General features: G+C 46.3%; 3 protein-coding genes across 4 annotated transcripts; 2 read left to right on the top strand and 1 right to left on the bottom strand.

Annotated features, from left to right (window-relative positions):
* The first annotated feature begins 7 nt into the window (after window positions 1-7).
* On the top strand, window positions 8-2,535 carry GATC (glutamyl-tRNA amidotransferase subunit C). Of its 2 annotated transcripts, none has more exons than XM_030233252.2 (4): window positions 8-173; window positions 1,042-1,208; window positions 1,590-1,693; window positions 2,071-2,535. In XM_030233252.2, the coding sequence occupies exons 1-4, from the start codon at window positions 57-59 to the stop codon at window positions 2,127-2,129; spliced, it is 447 nt and encodes a 148-aa protein (XP_030089112.2). In that variant the 5' UTR covers window positions 8-56; the 3' UTR covers window positions 2,130-2,535. The 2 variants fall into 2 exon arrangements, with proteins under 2 accessions (XP_030089112.2, XP_050836357.1); XM_050980400.1 differs by having other exon boundaries at window positions 14-173; window positions 1,045-1,208.
* A 3,169-nt stretch (window positions 2,536-5,704) lies between these two features.
* LOC103818038 (dynein light chain 1, cytoplasmic) lies at window positions 5,705-8,043 on the top strand. Its single transcript, XM_009092292.4, is given in 4 exon segments — window positions 5,705-5,862; window positions 5,864-5,888; window positions 6,395-6,532; window positions 7,664-8,043. Coding segments are annotated over 4 exon segments (444 nt in total). The 5' UTR covers window positions 5,705-5,719; the 3' UTR covers window positions 7,802-8,043.
* A 127-nt stretch (window positions 8,044-8,170) lies between these two features.
* Window positions 8,171-13,108, bottom strand: COQ5 (coenzyme Q5, methyltransferase). Its single transcript, XM_009092553.4, has 7 exons — window positions 12,946-13,108; window positions 12,414-12,563; window positions 11,701-11,925; window positions 10,883-10,989; window positions 9,202-9,290; window positions 8,888-8,999; window positions 8,171-8,771 (listed from the first exon to the last, which is right to left on the bottom strand). Exons 1-7 carry the CDS (start codon window positions 13,091-13,093, stop codon window positions 8,670-8,672), a joined length of 933 nt encoding a protein of 310 aa, XP_009090801.1. The 5' UTR covers window positions 13,094-13,108; the 3' UTR covers window positions 8,171-8,669.
* Window positions 13,109-14,626: the final 1,518 nt, after the last annotated feature.

Here is a 14,626-nt window from a genome sequence, read left to right as displayed (position 1 = left end):
ACTGACGCACATCCGGGGCGCCGCGGGCGTCACGCGCGGGCCGTGAGGCGGCGGCCATGCGCGCGCTGCTCCTCGGGCCGTGGCTCCGCGCCGCGCGGGGCCTCCCGCGGGCACCGGGGAGCGGCCACCGGCACCGGGGGCACGGCGGGCACCGGCCGCAGGGACCGCTCCGGGTAACGCTGCAGACACCGCTCGGGCACCGCCGCTCCGCCCCCCGCGAGGCGGGCAGCGGGCTCGGGATACAACACCCGTTAATCTCCCCAGAGAGGGACAGCAGTGTGCGGGTCCTACCGGTGGCCTGGAGTTGGTGACCTTAAAGGTCTTTTCCAGCCTTAACGATTTTAGGATTCTTTGTGAACTCCGTTTTTGACGTGTAACAAATGTGGAAACCCAGGGCACTGGGAATATTTCTCAGTCTGCTCTGGGGTGCCCTGACCCCCAGGGCAGCACTGACTTTGACCCTCATTCATGGAGAAAGTTTCCCAGACTTCAAGATAGACTGGAACCCACAAAAGTGTGAAATAGATTATAGAGAGCAGTGTCGGTGTGTCACTTGGTGAGAAATTGAGGTTTTGGGATTTTTAGTGTGTTGTGGATGGAAGCAAGGTGGAGGGCACAGGGTGTTGTCCTGGGTTTCTTCTTCAGGCTGCTTCTTCCTTCTTGGGTTTGGGTGGCATTTTGTAATTGGGCAGACAAGTCTGCATTGCAGCTCTTTGGGATCAGTTATTGGGTTAAAAGGGGAAATAATCTAGATGTCTTAATTGGATAGTTTAGTCTTAAAAGACCTTGTAACAAGAGATTGTTGACCATTTTGTGCCTTCTAATGAAAAGGTGCTGAACTCACAGCAGTGAGACTGTGTTACTGATAAGAAACAACAAACACCTGAGTCCAAACATGAACTGCCCTCTCAAGTGCCTTCAATCCAGACCCAGAGAAACCCACAACTGTTACCCCCACAACAAGTATCTAATTAAAAGAAAGTAGCACAATTAAACTTGCTAATTTTTGACTTTTTTGTCTGTATTGATGCTTTTGTACAGCAGAAAGTGTCGGTGGAAGTGCTGGACCACCTGGAGCACCTGGCCCTGGTGGATTTCCGGGATGCAGAGGGCGTGGAGCGGCTGCAGAAAGCGATCCAGTTTGCTGATCAGCTTCATGAGGTGAACACCAACGGCGTGGAACCCATGGATTCAGTGCTGGAGGACAGGTGATGAGTCACAGCAGCCTCCTTTTATCTGTTCATGCATCAAACTGCTTGCTTCTGGCACCTTTTTTCCCTGGGAATCACCATACATGTGGCCCCTTTGCTCAAAATGTCTTCCTGTGGTTCTGTGAGGAAGAAAGTTGTCATTGGCTGTGTAATTTTTATGTGTGAGCAAAGCAAAGGTGAACTTCAGTTCTTTAATCTGTCTTAATTGTCACACTGCACCCCCAGTGCCTGCCAGTGCCATTTTTAGGTGCTTCAAATGTTCCAGTACTTGTTTCAATGTTTGTTTAAGAGACCAACAACACATTTAGAGATAAGCCACCCTTCCTACCTCATATTCACAGAACAGCTTGAAGACAACCAGTAACCTTTGTCCTTCAGGTGTCTGTATCTCAGAGAAGATGATGTGACAGAAGGTAACTGCACCAAAGAACTGCTGGAAAATGCCAGAGAGAAAGTAGAGGAGTATTTTGTGGCTCCACCAGGTATTGACTTGCTTACAAAAATCTCTTAATCTTGCTAGAATTAACCTGAAGAAAACAACCTGCCATAGCTGCATTTACTTTTGGAAATACTAGTCAATAATAGGGAGCACTAAAAGAAATGACTGTAGCCATCTGTGTAAAACAATGTGCAATTTAGGGTCCAGAAGCAGCACAGAGGCTGACCTGATTCTCAAGTTACTGCACACTTGAGAAATTCCTTACAGGAGGTCAGGCAGGACTTACTTTCCTGACTTTCTCAGGATATTTAGGCAGCCTGTACATGGAGTAAACTGCAGAAACACTTCCATGCCAGGGTGTCCTGCCCTCAAGGTAACTTACAGCTGGTCTCACACAACCTGTTTTTTGTTTTCTCTCAGGTAACATCCCTTTACCAAAGCTGGAAGAACGAGAGACTTTTCTGCAGGGCTCTCAGTGACAGCCCAGAGCCCAAATGCCCTTTCAGAATTTTATTTGGGGAAAATGAAGTTTTGTGCGGTCACAGCTGAAACACCCTGGCATGTATTTTGGTCAGAAGAAAAGCACTTGCAAGACAGAAGAAAGAAATGTAAAAGTTTAGTAGTGCTGCTGAAATATTCAGTGTCTCTGAAGCTGGACAGCAGCATGGCAGATGACCTGAGTCATCTTTATTCTCTTTATTTGGCAAAGTGAATTTGCTGTCTGGAGGTGAGAGCAAACCCTTGTCCCACTCTTAATTGTGCAATTACCTCATTATTTGTTTAAGCATCCATAATATACTCACCTAGATATATAAAACATGTAATTACTATGATCTTGAATTCTTTCAAGGGTATTGAAATAAAGCCTGTCTTTAACACCACTAACCCCATCCTCTGCAAAGCTATAACACTGTATTATTGCTTTAGTCTCAGACTTGTCAAGATTCAGACCCTGCAAAGCTGAAGTTTTACAAATATACAAGCTCAGCCTGTAAGTAATTTAAGATGTGCATAGAAATCATAACAAGGAAAGACTTCAAATATTTATCAATCAATATGATTAATACCACAATCATAGTATCAGGTAATTCCCACTTTGAGAAGTACCCCCTTGATCTGTCCATTTTGGCCTCTTCCTCTGACCATCAGAGAGAATGGGGACAATTTTATTTACACAGAAAAAGGAAGAGGAATTTGAGAGGGAACTGACTGGCTGCAGGAGCTTTTAACCCAAAATAGCATCAAGTAACTATTTAAAGGCAACAGCTAAACCAACAATTTGGACAAGATGATCCCACATTGCCAATGCAGCACAGGCTAAACTTAAAACTGCCAGTTCAGTGCTGCTCCCACACACTCCAGGGAGAGAACAGACTGCCTGATGCTTGTTCCCTGCAGCCCAAACTGCATTTAAAGTGGAAAACACACATCTCCCTAATGAAGGGGTTTGATGCAACTTCACCAGAAATAAGGGGATTACAACCTTGACTCAGACACCTGCAACCACCAAAAAGAGAAGTGCCTGTGGGGCAGGGCATGTCAGTGCCTCAGTGGGTCTAACACTGGTGGTGCTGAGCCCCACTGGGCCCTGGCTGCACTTTGAGAGAGGGAGAGACACCCCTCATGTGCTGGTTCCCCTGCATTCACTGCAGCACTCAGTAAATGGATCCAGTTTCTCTGGAGACCATGGAGATAACCTCACTTAGAGCTGCTGACATTTTTCCACCACCACAAAACTGTAGATATAAAATTAGATTGGAAGCTCTTGCATATAAATCCCAGGTTTACAAAAAAAATTTCAATGTGGAGATTTCTTTGCCTTTGTGGAAAGAAAAAGAAGATGGAAGTTGTTTTATTGCTAATAATTATTATTTTATGTTTTGGTATTAACTCGGAGCCCCAGGAAGAAGCTCTGTTAGTACAGTGATAGGTTGTGCAACACAGAGTGAAAAACCACCTCATGAAAAGTGCTTACAGCCCAAACAGGGAGAGCAATCTCATGAGATCCCTTATCCATTACCCAGATTTCTTCAGCACCTCCTCTACCCCAGCTATCATCTCCTGTGTTTATTTGTTCTGCCTTTCCCTGCAGCTCTGTCCCGAGGGAAACTCTACTTTTATACTCTTGATTATCAAGTAGGGCTCTGATGTATCCCAGGCTTTAATGTTTCTCATTACCGACGTGTATCTCACCCACACTGCCATTTCCTGCAGTCGTCATCACAATTGTTCCCTCAGCAAACCATTTCTTAATAAATGCAGAGAAATGTGCCTGCAGCTACCAAACACAACCACCTCCTCAGAGATTCATGGGTGTTTCTGAAGTTCAGTGGGAGCTGAACTTGGAAGATTGTTAAATGGTTCCATTCTGTCAGCACAAAACTGTCCAGAACTCAAAGAACTACTGCAAGTGCTGCAGATACTGAACACGGTTCTGCAAATTAATTACTTACTGTGGCCCCAAGACCACTCAAAACTTCTTCATGTTTCTAGCACACAAGCAAAGTTGTGAACTCTATCTCTGTTTGGAATGTTAAAACCTCTAAGTCAGGAGTTATTTCTGAGATATTCTAGAGTGACAAAAGTATTACATGATGCAGTTTCAGTATTTCTGGGGTAGTGTATTCTTCTGAGGTGTTTGCAAAAGCAGAGTTGCTTGCAGTTATGCTGCTTTTGCTCTGAATGACACTGAGCAGGTAACTACACGTATGAATATGCAAAACATTTACATGGCAAGTGAGGTGAATGACTGCTCTTGAGGTGGGTTTTTTAAACATTTCTACAAGGAAATGGGAGTCCTACCAACCAGTATTTAACAACCTCTTTTAAATCATCCTGTGCTGTTTGCTGTAGAGTGGTTCAGAGTCCTGTTATTAACAGATCAGCTGTGGAAGACTCAACAGCAATGTTCTATCTGCTGACAAGAGTGTAAGCAGAAAGTGCCCCAGGGAGAGTGAAACTAAGAAAACAGAGCACCAAGGTTCTACCAAAACATCTTGCTTCATTTAAACAACAACAAAAAAAAAAAACAAAAACCACAAAAAAACCCCAAAACAACACAATCAACCACCAAAATAACCCCCAAACCAAACACAAACAAAAAAATGCAAGAGTTGCAGAAATAGGTCTGAAAAAAATGGCATAAAAGTCTGATTTGGTTCACTAAAGTAACAAAGTTTGGAGCTGACTTGATCATACCCAGTAAACATGGGTTAGAGATTTCTATCAGAGGTCACTTAGTGTGACTTGAAAAGACACAACTGAAAACAGACAAGCGAACAGGACAGGTGATCAAGAGCCATTCACAAGCTATGAGGAAGGATCTCCTTCCTTTGACGTGGGTGGGCTTCACTGCCAGTGAAGGCCATATTACTAAAACAGCTACCCCAGGTAATCCCAGTATTCTTTCAGTAATACCACATGCTGTTAAAAGGGATACTCCCAACAAGAGCTTGTTGCAAAGAGAAACAAAGTCTGTTATTGGTTTAACTATAGCAAGTAATAAAATGTCTTTTGGGGTCTACATATCACCTATGGAAAGGTGTTTTACAGAAGCTGATGGACACATTACCAATGCTCGGAGACTGAGCATACTTTAAGGAACAAGTTTTTTACCCAGGATCTGATGATGCCGCACAGAATCACAGAATTAGATTAGAAATGACCTCTGAGATCATCAAGTCCTATTGGTGACTGAACACCACCATGCCAACCAGACCACGGCTCTCAGTGTCATGTCCTGTCTTTCCTTAAACACCTCCAGGGACAGTGACACCACAACCTCCCTTGGGCAGCCCCTTCCAATGTCTAATCACCAGTTTTGCGAAGAAATTCCTCCTAATATCCAACCTAAACCTCCCCTGGCACAGCAGATCAGTAGCACGGGAGTCAGGACTGGAAGTTTTCCATACACAGCCCAAATCCACGTGACCATCCAAAAACATGCGCCCCGTTCTCCCGTTGCCTCCCCGCATCCCGCCGGTTGCCATGGGAACGGACGCGGCGCGGGGCATCCCGGGCCGCAAGACAATGCCGCAGTAAAACCCGGCCGGACGCCGCGCCTCAGCCAATGGGCGTTCAGGGGCCGGCAGCGCTGACCAATCGTCGCCCAGGAGGCGGGCCGGTGGCCAATGGGGGCGGTCGGCGCGCAGGGGGCGGGTCAGAGGCGCTGCGAGGCGCGCACGGACCAGAGCGCAGCGCCGTCCGCTCCGCAGCGCCGGTCCCGCAGCGCCCGCACGGTGAGGGACGGGGCGCGGGCGGCTCCAGAGACTCCGTCATCCCGGTACCGGGGACCCCGCGTGTCCCGGCGGCGCCACCGTGCCTGGGCTCTTCCCCGGCCGCCGCCTCCGGTTTTCCCGCATCCCCGGCAGCTGCCGGCGGCACCCCGCGGGGCTCCGAGCCCTTGGCCGTGCGTGCTGGGCTCTCCTCGCCTCCCTGGGGGGAGGGAAGGGCGTCGGGCCGGGCGATGGAGCGGCCGCGCTCTCTCGCGGAGCTGCCGGGCTGGAGCGGGGCTGGGGAGGGCCGGGAGGGCGGCGGTGCTTGTGCGGCTCCGGCCGGAGAGCGGGTGCCGAACGTAAGCCGGCGTTTGAGCCGCCGCTGCTCAGGCTCTGCCCCGGGGCCGTGCCTGGCACGCCCGGCCAGGGCGGGGGCACCGCATGGCGATACCTGTGGGGGTACTTGGCAGCAGGTGGTTCTGGCAGGTGCTCCTGCAACTTTGAATTTCCTTCTTTTTTCCTCCAAGCAGGCAATCATGAGTGATCGAAAGGCAGTGATCAAAAATGCGGACATGTCAGAGGAGATGCAGCAAGACTCGGTGGAATGTGCAACTCAAGCCTTGGAGAAATACAACATCGAGAAGGACATCGCTGCTCACATAAAGAAGGTAGATGTTGGCTTGTAATGTGCTCATGAAAAATCAATTGGGGAGAACGCTGCTGGGCAAGTAGCTCTAGAGAAACGAGTTCTAGAGGCACCAGATAATCAAGTTAGACTTTCTCTCTTTCTGTTCTGTTCCCCACCCTTTATGTGGACCTTTCTAGGTCCTTCTGCTTTTCTCTTGTAATGCATTACACCATTTCTGCCACTGTCCCATTGTCCACGTGAGGATAGAGTGGCACCTGACTGTCCCTGTGACTGATGAGCTGGTACAAGACACGGGCTCTCTGCAGCCTATTTAAAGAGTGGTGCTTTACCGACCATGTAATATGTGGGTTTGGTTTTTTGCCTTTCCCACCACATGTAAGACAAGCTGTTCATGCTAATGCTGAACAGATGGTTCATAGCTTACAGTTTGTCACATTTTCTCTCTTGACTCCTACTGGGAACCTGACTGAGCTGCAAGGAGCTGAAGGGTTTGGTTGAGCAGAACAGAAACTTCCATGTCCTCACAAAAATCTCTTCAGTGGACAGCTGTTATGTTCTGCAGTATAAATCCACTGACTGGATTTGAGCATGGGTTTGCTCACTGTAGACCTGTACACAGGGGTTTATTAGTAGCAGGCTCCTGACAGCAGCGTGTCACATCATCATCTCATGACCAGGTGTCAGAGATATGGCAAAGAATTTTCCATCAAGTGTTCTTTCAGCATCCTTACTGCAAAAAAAAAGCTAATGAATCCCATTAGCTTCAGAAATAGAAGCTAATATAGAAAAATACCAGTTTCATTGGAGATTCAGAACAAGCAGACAAATTCTTAGAAGTTATGGTTTGAGATCATGGCATGACTGTAGGGGAAAAGTTACCTCCCCAAACATATGTTTTAACCTTATTCCTGCTCTTCTTGGAAGCTTTTTGGTTGGTTTTTTTTTTTTGGTATGACTAAGCAGCAGATGAGTTATAAAGTGACAGATGATCCTTGTGCTTAAGAGCATATGCTGCTCCTTAATTGCCTTCTTCCAAAAGTGATACTTGTTATCAAGTGACAAATCATTGCCAAAAAACCCTCCCCAACTGTTAGACAATATTATTATAATTACCATGAAAATGCTGATTTTCTAATTCTCTGTTCCGTAGGAATTTGACAAGAAATACAATCCCACGTGGCACTGCATCGTGGGCAGGAACTTTGGCAGCTACGTGACTCATGAGACCAAGCACTTCATCTACTTCTACCTCGGCCAAGTTGCTATTCTTCTTTTCAAGTCTGGCTAGAACCATGGACTGTTACTGAAACTTGCACCTGGGCACAGGACTGCACAGTGATTCCCACCTTCAGCCTTCCTGGGGAAACACATCTTGATCTTCAGGTCTTGTATTGTATTGTTGATGGTCAGGGATTTTGCTCTAGCAGCTGGTATTTTCATTGTGGCTATATAGAAAAGCAAAAATGTCTTCCTTGTATTTATTTTCTTTCAAAAGATGGCTTCTTTGCTAATAAAACCGTTTATCCCTTTGCCCTCTTGAATTACCCTCTTTATTGCCATGTGAATGAAGGATGAACATCCCCACCTCAATTCCCACACCCCAAATCCATCCTTTCTTAGGAAACCTTCTTACAAGACTGATTTAAGTGGAAAAAAGTTGATGCAGAGCCCTTTTATTTCATAATCCTTCCATTTGGCTTTGAAAGAAGGAGTCATGGGAAAAAATCCTTAAATTCCACATGACAAAGATAATAACAGCTTCGTGAAAGTCCATAGCTACTTCATAAATCCAAGCTGCTTCTCAGAAGTATAATATCCTCCTTTAAAGCTTAGTAAAAAGAAAGGCATCTTATTTGGAGACTAATCAGTCTGTGTCTTTATCCACACCCACTGCCAACTTGCTTCACTTGTCAGCATTGCTCAGTTTTGGCCACATCCTTTACATTGCACTTGAAGGGAAATGCAAGTGTAAGAAACATCACTGGAGTCACTCCACAGGTTTCTTGGTGGGGACAGGTAACTTGTTTTCTTCTGAGCCCAGCTGCTGAGCAAGTATCTGCTGCACAACTTCTTAGAACTCCTTTTGATCCCATTAAAATTCCACAGCTTTCATATCCTTCATGAAAATTATACTTTTGGTGTTTTGGTACCCAGACTTACAGTTTGAAGCCTGAGTGAATGGCAACAATGCCAAAGTTCAAATTCTCATAATCCACTTTGAAAAAGCCTGCATCTTCTATCATTGCCTTCAGTTCCTCCTGAAAAATAAGTGCCATAAGTATTAAGAACCTGAAGGCCCACAAACCAGCTGGCCACAAGATTATGCTGGAATTGTGTTTTGTGTGTTAGTGAATTTGGGGAAATCCTGCCTTACCTGAGGGGGGAACTGTCGGATGCTCTCCACAAGATACTGATAAGACTTCCAGTCACCAGCAATAACCTCACCCAGAACAGGGATAACCTGGAAACTGTAGAGATCATAGAGCCTGCACAGAGAGATGGTAAATACAGATTAACAGAAACAAATTTAAACCCTCTCCAACACGAGCTGGTCTCTGTGCCACTAGGCTGTGCAGTCTGTAGCTGACTAAAAGTGCACCAAGATGTGGTCTCAGTGTCTCCACCTCTTATTCTGAGTACAAACAAGAGAGCCTTGTGACCTGGCATAAAGCATCACTATGTTCCTACCTGGAAAGAAGAGGGTTGCTGACATGACTAAATTCAAGGCAGAGAAATCTTCCTCCTGGTTTCAGCACACGATAGGCCTCTTGAAGTGCCTGAGACAAAGCAGGTGTGATAAGTTTGCTTCTGTAGAACAGCACCTGCCTATTATCATGCCATGTGATATTATCATGCAACTCTGATGAATTGAGGGGAATGAAGAGTATCCTGACTGGCAATCTGCAATATTTATTGTAGAGAAGCATCCCAAGACAAGTATAAAAAAAGCCCCAAATATGCCACAAACCCAAAGCACAAATACTCTTGCTCTTACATAAATAGATTTTCACAAGGCTTTGTGTCAAAACTGTGATGTCGGGTTTGCAATTTTCTTTCCCTACACACAGTTGATGAAAGTTTGTTGGCAGAGCTCTTATAATTACAGACCAAACACAAAAGGGAGAAGGTGACTCAGCTACAAGAAACTGAAAATCAAAAACAGGCATGATAATTTTTTTTCAATCAAAAGATTTTACTGTGAGGCACACCCAAAGGTTCAAAGAAGGAATGATACTGGGTTTTGGATGAGCAATGTGTAAGAACAGGAAGGAAAGAGAAAGAAGAAAATCTTTGGCTACTTTGAAAATTCCATCCTGCATCAAAATAGAATACCTAACAAGAATCTAGACAAAATCCTGTTTAAAACTGTATGTTTTTACATACAAGAGCAGAGTTGTATTCCAGAACCTCTGAAGGCTGTACACTTTCTTGACTTCAACTCTCCTGCTCCTATGGGATAAAATATCAACACTACACAGGAGGTCTGCAAAAGAGTTGGCAGCTTGGGTGTGTTTTGTATCAGGTCTCCAGGGAGCTCTGCTACCAGACTGCTGTATGCATGAAGGCAAAGAGCCTGTGCTTTGGAAGGGTGCAGACAAAGCACCAGGAAAAGCCACATGCACAGTAAGTTCAAAGGAATATGGTTCAAGGTGGTTTAGATCCACATGTTTCACCTTCCACAGGAGCTCTGCCAAGGTTGTAACACACTCCTCCAAAACAGACAATGAGTGCCTCCAGACAGGTGTCACCCCCACAACAGCCAGTACTTCTCAAAGGACAGAGATAGCTCAGAACAAAGAGCACTACTTATCCTAATTAAAATCATACTTGTTCTTTATAGGGAGCTCTGCCACAAACCAGTGTAAAGACACTCAGCAGCACTGGGCTGAACAGGCTGGTTCAACAGCAGTGGGGGCAGCAGCTTCCTTCCCACTCTGCTCTGGCAGCTGTGTTGGCTCAGGCAGGGAAACAGAAGGGGACAGGAAGCACTGGACCCACTGCTGATGGATATAGATCAGGTGCTGCAGGAAGATTTGAGATATGCAGCCTGACTGCCCTGTGCATGTGTAGATCCATCCATGCCATAGGTCAGGAGAAGGTGGGGAATGACTGTAACATTCAGCCCGTTGCCTTAGGAACCTGAGACTGGTGGCTTGCCAAGCTGGAAGGATTGGGTGCAACTGGTATAAATCTATCTTTTTATGACAAAGGTGGGGCACTTAATTGCATTTTCTATTCACACAAGTTGCACACTACATGTCACTTACTTTAAATGTTTCAGGAGTAGATTAGGATCTTCCTACTTTGTTTCCTTTGTAGAATAAAAAATCATAAGGACCCCATGTCAGAATACACTATAGTAACTTACCAGATCAATACGAGTTACGTTTCGGATTCCAAAGGCAATTGTGTAAACATCAAACTTATCATCATCAAAGGGCAACTCTTCAGCATTCCCAAGTACCCAGGACAAGCCTGGAGTGAAAGACAAGTCATAGAACTGAGCTCAGACTGCTCCAGAAAGGCTAGAACTTATCCATTCTGGAAGGAATTGATTATTTTAAAGTGATATTGAAAACAAATGTTTCCATTTTGCAGTTTTGTTAGAGGAATGGCCTCTACTCACAAATCTTTCAAGACAGAGTAGTTGATTTTGCAGATCAGCCAAAACACCATTCTGCACATACACACAGTGTGTATGTGCCACAAAGATTATACCCAAAACTTGCATCATAGTGGAAAGCACTGTTGGCTGCCATTTGTTTGTGGCAAAGCTGTAAAAAGAGAATCTCTGCTCAAAGTGTAGCTATGGACAATTACTAACATCTTGCCATGCAACAATGGCCAAAACACTTAACATATTTTGCTAGAAAGCTCCCACAGGCTGAGGAACATGAAAAGCCACACTCCCTCCGTCAGGACTATCAGTTTGTGATGCAGTTGCAGCTGTGTTGCTTCCTAGACCCCCAAAGGATCGGGATCATGTCTATCTGTGGAACATGGATGTCCAGGCTATTGGCAAGCAGACAAAATGCACAATCAGTGACTGTGCAACTCATGCTCCTTTTCCCCATGCACAGCTCCCACTCTTCCTGAATGTACACAGGGAAACAGCAAAAAAACCTCTGTCCCTTACAGTTTCTTGCTATCAGGAACATTACAGCCACAGTACAATGCATTATTTACCTTCAGAGTAGCCAAGATGCTGTGCTTTCTGCTTCCCAACTTTTAACATTTCTCTGTTGATGTCACAGACCACCACTTGGGAATCCCCTAGTGAGTTAAATTTGTCTTTCTGGTAACTCTCAAAAATTTCCTGCCATGACAAATTCTGATGGTGCTTGAGCTTCCTCTGGAGCTGGCGTTGTCGTACAGAGTGAACATAATTAATGAATCGAAAGGCAATGTCACCTGCAGTTGTTTCAAAGGAAAGACACACATTTTGGAATGTTTTCTGACTCCAGGAAGTTGAAACATAAGGCTTTGAACATCCAACTGACTTACTAGTTCTTTTTAGTCATATATATTTATAAAAACACCCCCTCAGACACACTGTAATAGACACAGAAAGAGAGAGTGTGTGTGTACATGTATATAGACAGAAAGGGAACTTATTAAAATCAAAGAGTCCATGACATTCTACAAATTCACACAGTTTGCCATAACAAATCATGGCAGGACTATAACACTTTCAGACCCTTAAAGCAAGGTATTACAAAACACAAAGATATCAGCTCCCAACCCTTCTCTGGGAAAGTCAAGTAGATGCTTCACTAGACTTAAAGACAGGGAGCTAGGGGTGAGGAAAAAAAAAAAAGCAAGAAACGTAATTCTGAACAGACTCAAACAGCTGAAAAAGTCTGTGGCATTGTCATGAGGAACTCACCAAAATTATTTACCTGTTCCCCCAGCAACATCAAGGAGGAGTGTTCCTGGGCAAGGGTTCATTTTATGCACGAAGATATCCTTCCACACCCGATGAATTCCTAGAGTCATTGAATCATTCATTACATCGTATTTCTTGGCCACATTTTCAAAGACCTGATAAACTGCAAAGAAAGGACATGGGAATGAGATGCAATTTACTTAGAAATGCTTATGTCTAAGTAAAACTTGTCCTTTATTGCCCTGTGGAGGTCTCTCCACTATGTGGAGCTGAAAAATACCACAAGAAATCTCATTACAAAAAAAAAAAAAAGAAAAAAAAAGATTGAATCGACTGAGCCTGCTGCCTGACAAAGGTGTCTGGAGAAACACAGCCTTCCCGAGCTGAGGGAAATAGTAGTGATATTATGACCCCCGGTAACGCCTCAAACAAGGGCCCAGCCCCAAACACTGCCCAGCATTGAGGACAACGACCACCGGCCGCCCGGGAGCCCAGCTCGGCTCCGGGCCCGGCCCGCCCTCTCCCGCCGCCGCCGCCGCCCTCACTTTTCTCCCTCCTCTCCTCCTCCGTCACGGTCTGGAAGCCGAAATGCATCTCCGGCCCCGCGGCCAGGCCGCGGCGCGCCCGCAGAGCTCCGGCGGACCGGGACAGCAGCGCCCGGCAGCGGCACCGGCACAGCCGCACCGCCGCCATCTTCGGCACCAGGGGCGGGGGCGGCGCTCCGCCCGTGCTCGCTGCCACCGGGACCGACCCGGGACAGCGCTCCGCCCGTGCCCGCTCCCACCGGGGACAGACCCGGGAGAGCGCTCCGCCCGTGCCCGCTGCTACCGGGACCGACCGGGGAGAGCGCTCCGCCCGTGCCCGCTGCTACCGGGACCGACCCGGGAGAGCGCTCCGCCGCCGGACGCGGTCACCGAACCCCCCGGCGCCGGTGCCACCGCTGCTCCGTCGCTGCTGCGACGTAATCTGTGCTGTGAGGACAAACGTGACGGGGGGAAAAAAAAAAAAAAAAAAAAAAAACCCAAACCCAACGCAACCCTCACGGTGTACTTGAGTAATTTCGCAAATAGTTCAACTTTATTTTATTTAGCTTTTCTTTAGGTTTCTAATTTTGCAGTTTTCTTAAGTTAGTGAAGCCTCGTGGGGAACGGGAGGGAGGGTTTGTGGGTTCTGGTGGATTGCAAGGAGGAGTGAAAGATGCCTTGATTCTGGTTAGGAGCATTACGACACATTAGAAACTTAACTTTTCTTTTTCTTTTCCTTTCCTTTTCTTCTTTCCCAAAACCTGCCCTGCTTATCACACTACTTGAATCATCCAGGAGTTCTGCCAGCTTTGTAGATACAAAGAAGTTACTTAACCCATTCTCAGGAGAGATGACTTCATGCTATTAAAATCAGTCCAGGGACTGCATTCCCAGGGCATGAGCTGGGCTCCCTCACCCAGGACCTTCCTGCCATATTGAGACTTTTAGCACCATCATCAGACCACACCACGATTTTCTCCTATTTTCCTCATATAATATTTTTAAACTCTGATCTTTGCAGTAGGATGCCCTCCAAAGCATCATATTTGGTTTTGTTGGGTATTTTTCTCAGCCTGAGTTATAGTGCCAGATGATCTTTGCCTACCAGAGTAGTGACTGGGAGAGTCCCTCCCATGCTGTAGTCATAGACACTGCATGGACACCAGTGACCAGCTGCTTTCACAAAGCCACAGAATGGGTCAAGCTTGGGTCATATTGTCCAACCTTCCTGCTCCAGGAGGGTCATCCCAGAGCACATGGCACAGGATTGTGTCCAAATGGTTCTGGAATAGCTCCACTGAGGGAGACTCCACAACCTCTCTGGGTAACCTGTTCCAGTGCACAGTCACCTGCACAGTGAAGAAATTCTTCTTCCTCAGGTGGGACTTCCTGTGCATCGGTTTCTGCCTGTTGTCTGCCTCTTATCGTATTTCTCAGCACCACTGAGAAGACCCTGGTCCATTCTCTGACACCCAGCCTTTAGATATTTGTACACATTAATGAGGACCTCTATCAGCTGTCTTTTCTTGAGGCTGAACAGGCCCGGCTTCCTCAGCCTTCCCTCACAGGAAAGATACTCTGATCTCTTAATGATCCATGCTGCCCTCCACTGGACCTGCTCCAGGAGCTCCGTGTCTCTCTTGTTCTGAGCAGCACAGAGCTGGTCACAGCACTCCAGATGTGCTGAGCAGAGGGTGTGCTC

Source organism: Serinus canaria, chromosome 15 (genome assembly GCF_022539315.1).
Source record: "Serinus canaria isolate serCan28SL12 chromosome 15, serCan2020, whole genome shotgun sequence".
NCBI classification, from domain to species: domain Eukaryota; kingdom Metazoa; phylum Chordata; class Aves; order Passeriformes; family Fringillidae; genus Serinus; species Serinus canaria.
The sequence above is the reverse complement of the archived record's forward strand: the minus strand, read 5'-3'. Positions and strand labels throughout refer to the sequence as shown.

Coding starts and splice junctions, on each gene's coding strand:
- GATC (XM_030233252.2), top strand. CDS start 57: ATGCGCGCGCTGCTCCTCGGGCCGTGGCTCCGCGCCGCGCGGGGCCTC. Junction 174..1,041: donor GGCCGCAGGGACCGCTCCGG/GTAACGCTGCAG, acceptor GCTTTTGTACAG/CAGAAAGTGTCGGTGGAAGT. Junction 1,209..1,589: donor GATTCAGTGCTGGAGGACAG/GTGATGAGTCAC, acceptor TTTGTCCTTCAG/GTGTCTGTATCTCAGAGAAG.
- COQ5 (XM_009092553.4), bottom strand. CDS start 13,093: ATGGCGGCGGTGCGGCTGTGCCGGTGCCGCTGCCGGGCGCTGCTGTCC. Junction 11,926..12,413: donor TGATGTTGCTGGGGGAACAG/GTAAATAATTTT, acceptor AAACAACTGCAG/GTGACATTGCCTTTCGATTC. Junction 8,772..8,887: donor TCCGACAGTTCCCCCCTCAG/GTAAGGCAGGAT, acceptor CTTATTTTTCAG/GAGGAACTGAAGGCAATGAT.